Source organism: Cupressus sempervirens, chromosome 4, assembly GCF_028749045.1.
Source record: "Cupressus sempervirens isolate cs-2001-9-10 chromosome 4, ASM2874904v1, whole genome shotgun sequence".
Taxonomy (NCBI): Eukaryota; Viridiplantae; Streptophyta; class Pinopsida; order Cupressales; family Cupressaceae; genus Cupressus; species Cupressus sempervirens.
In genome coordinates this window covers 318,271,565-318,275,016 of record NC_143121.1, presented here as the reverse complement: position 1 = coordinate 318,275,016, position 3,452 = coordinate 318,271,565, and the positions used below count along the sequence as shown (strand labels likewise).

Sequence of the window (3,452 nt, the reverse complement as noted above, 5' to 3'; positions counted from 1 at the left end):
TGTGGTTGGTGCCTCATCTTCCAATGGTTGATACCCTCAATCAACATTGGCATTTGTGTTCTTCTCATAAGACTTGGAGTCTTAGATTTACTACTGTCTAGAATACCATTATAGAGCCAAAGATTGCTCACTTTGCCTCGTGTCTCCTCTTCTGGGGCTTGCCTTTGGGCCCTCAGCTCTGGCATTTGGGAGTTTCGAATCCTGGATGCCCCTTTTGTGACTAGCCCAAAAGCTTCTTACACATGTTTTGGTTCTATAGGCAAGCCTAGAGATATTGGCTCTAGATTCATGACTTTTTCAAGCCTTTCCACTTAGAGGAGTTCACTTTGCATATGGTGGTGCTGGGAGATCTGCTCAGACTTCCTTTTAGATATGCCTAGATTTGGCATGCTTTTAGAATGGAAATTCAATTTACTATTTGGAAGGACTGAAATAATAATGTCATGATGTAGATTCAAGTACAGATTGACAAGTCGCGCTGGAGGTGGCTCACCTGTAGGAGCTACTTGCTCATTGGGGAAATGTGCCATGTACTATTGCTCGTGTGCCTCCAGATGCAATTTCTAGTGATCATACTCCTTGTGGTCGCCAACAAGGTCGAAGTAGATCTACACACCACTCACACACTCCCCAGATGTAGCCACACCATTGCTCTCCCAATGATGGTTTTGATGGTCATCAATGCTCAGCCTAGCCTCCACAGCTGTTGGGCTTGGGATGGTCCCTGGTGGCTCCCCCTGCTACCCCTGTTGCCAGTTGGTCGTTTGTGCAACATGATCTTAAGTGGACCTTCCCTTGATTGGACCTAGCTGTCTCCCCATCCAGGCCTGAGGGAGATAAAGATAATGATGTTGATGCTGTTGTTGCTGACGGTTGGGCTCCCCTTTGAGCCAACGACTAACCTCAAGAACTTTTGGGGTTCTAATGATAAAGATCCTCCTTCAACAGGCATTGCTCTCGCTGCTTGAGGCTTTATGCTTTTCTTTAAACAGTTTCTTTGATGAATAGTTGTTACTCTGACCTTCTGTTGTTTGAACTCGCGGGGTGATCTTATATTCCTGAACCCTATTTTTAAAAAATATGTATCTTAATATTATAAATTAATGAAAAGGTCTAGTCATTAAAAAAAATGGACGCATGTAAGAACATCTTTCAGCTTAAACATTACCATAAGATTCCAAAATAAAACACAATCTAATTTGCCACGATAACATTATTATTTATTTTTTCAAAGTTTTTCTTGTGTAGAGGATTACACCAAGAGGATTACGTTTCCCAAGTTGGTCCTGTCTACTCATTGTTCTTAACGAAGCATTGTAGTTTAGTATTTGTACAAGAGCCATTCTCGGAATCCTGCTGCCATCGAAACATGGTTAAACACAATTTGGATTTACATCGTGCCAGGAAATCGCAGCGAGACCTGGAAATTGATTGACATCAAACAACAACAGCCATGACCGAGAGCTCTGCAATTCCTGCGCATGAGAATTATAACCAACGTCAGGGCGATCATGAGACAACGCTCTCCAAAATGTCAGAGCATCATGAATTTCGTATCCAACCTTAACACCGAAATGCCCACATTAAATCTCATCAAGGTTTTGTCGTCTGAAGAAATCGTGAGAGTGGCGGCCACCAGTATGTACGAGGCAGAATTGAGTCCTGCTTTGTGGGCCCTGCTCGAGCAACGGAAGACCAGTATGGGCTGGAATTGGCCCATCTTCTTTTCACCTCTGCAGATTGCATAAGCAACAAACGATACGATCAAGCGGCGAGGCTTTTGGCACACTGTCGTAACATCTCTTCTCAGCGTGGAAGCCCCATTGAGAGGCTCTCCTTTTATTTCTACGGGGCGCTGTAGGAGAGAATCGAACGGCTGACCTCCACAAGCTTTAGCAATCTTCTTAAGTGCCCGCCCCCCAATTTCGCCTTCAACTTCAACAGCGGTTACGACAAAGCCGAGTTCAATCAGGTGATGGCGTATTATTATGGTGTGATGCCCTTTGTGAAACTCACGCATCTGACGTCCGTGCAGGCGATCTTAGATGCCGTGGGAGACTCGACCAAGATTCATGTCATTGATCTCGATATTCGAAATGGGTGCCAGTGGTCGGTGGTCATGGAGAGCCTTGCGGCCAGAGAAAGTTCTCCTTCGTTTAATCAAGCATTAAAGCACGTGAAGATCACAACAATTGGAACGGACGGGGACGATCTGAGAGACAGCGGAAGAAGACTTCAGGACCTCGCTGGGTCGTTGGGGATTCCAGATTTCTCGTACAGGATGGTGCAGATCAACAGTATGGAGGAGATTAGGGAAAGCGTGTTTAATGTTAAACCTGATGAGGCTGTTGCGGTGGTCGCTCCTAGTGTTTTCCACAAGCTGCTGTACAATAGGATTCTGCTGGAGAGCGTTGTGGATGTTATAAAGAGACTGAGGCCAAGGGTAATGGTGAATATTGACGTTGAGGCTGATAGCAATGCTCCTTCTTTCACCAAGCGCTTCGTTGATTTGCTCTTCCATTACAGCGCTTGTTTTGACTCCTTGGATGTGATAATGCCGGATAGAGATGATCATCGAAGGGTCAAGTTTGAAGAGATGCTCTGTGGAAGCAGGATAAGGAATATGATAGCCTGTGAGGGGATGGAAAGGAGGGTTAGACATGTTACTATTGATGTGTGGAGGAGGTTTTTCAAGCACAGGGGATTGAGGGAGAAGAGTTTCAGTTATCAAGCTTGGTATCAGGCCGGATTGTTGCTGAAAGATGTTCCTCATGCGGAGTGCTATAGCTTCACGCCAATGGATATGCTCTCATCACTGGCTGGAAAACAACCCCTGTCATTGCACTGTCTTTGTGGACTTGTAGTTAAATGTGGGATGACTTTCTCAATTACTATAAAGTTTAAATGTAATAATTACTATAAAGTTTAAGCTGTTGTTAGTTTTTTTTAATGCAAAATGAAAAACCAAATCCCTCCATTTTATTTTTAAGACAGTATAAATTATTGTAACTTATGAAAGCCTACTCCAAATTTGAAAAGATCAAGACAATGTCGTATACAATAAAAAAAAAATGTCATATACAATAAAAAATAAGCTTTAAAATTATCGTTCATATTGATCTATTTTTCAATTGTGCATATGGACTAACCAGACTTGATTTTATGTGAGTCTATGCATTCCTAGCTTGCATCCCTAGCTTGTTGTCGTATTAGGGTTCAACATTTGAAGAAATGTGGAATGTTTCTTCAAAGAGTTCCAGAAAAGAAAAATTATGTTAAAAACTATGAAAACATAAAAAAATTACTCAGACTTCTAAAATAAATTTTAAAAAATACATCATCTTCTCGTCAAAACCCCAATTAGAAAGTTGTACTCCCTATTTTTCTATAGAGGAGAGAAAAGAGAGATAATGACTTCTTCCAACACATTTGAGTGGCTTGTGATATAATAT

General features: G+C 42.2%; 1 protein-coding gene across 1 annotated transcript; it reads left to right on the top strand.

Annotated features, from left to right (window-relative positions):
* The first annotated feature begins 2,119 nt into the window (after positions 1–2,119).
* Positions 2,120–2,929, top strand: LOC149561304 (GRAS family protein RAM1-like). The gene has a single exon (XM_089827791.1). The coding sequence runs from the start codon at positions 2,120–2,122 to the stop codon at positions 2,927–2,929; it is 810 nt and encodes a 269-aa protein (XP_089683917.1).
* Positions 2,930–3,452: the final 523 nt, after the last annotated feature.

Excerpts from the sequence above, each read along its gene's own strand:
- LOC149561304 (XM_089827791.1), top strand. The coding sequence starts at position 2,120 with ATGGAGAGCCTTGCGGCCAGAGAAAGTTCTCCTTCGTTTAATCAAGCA.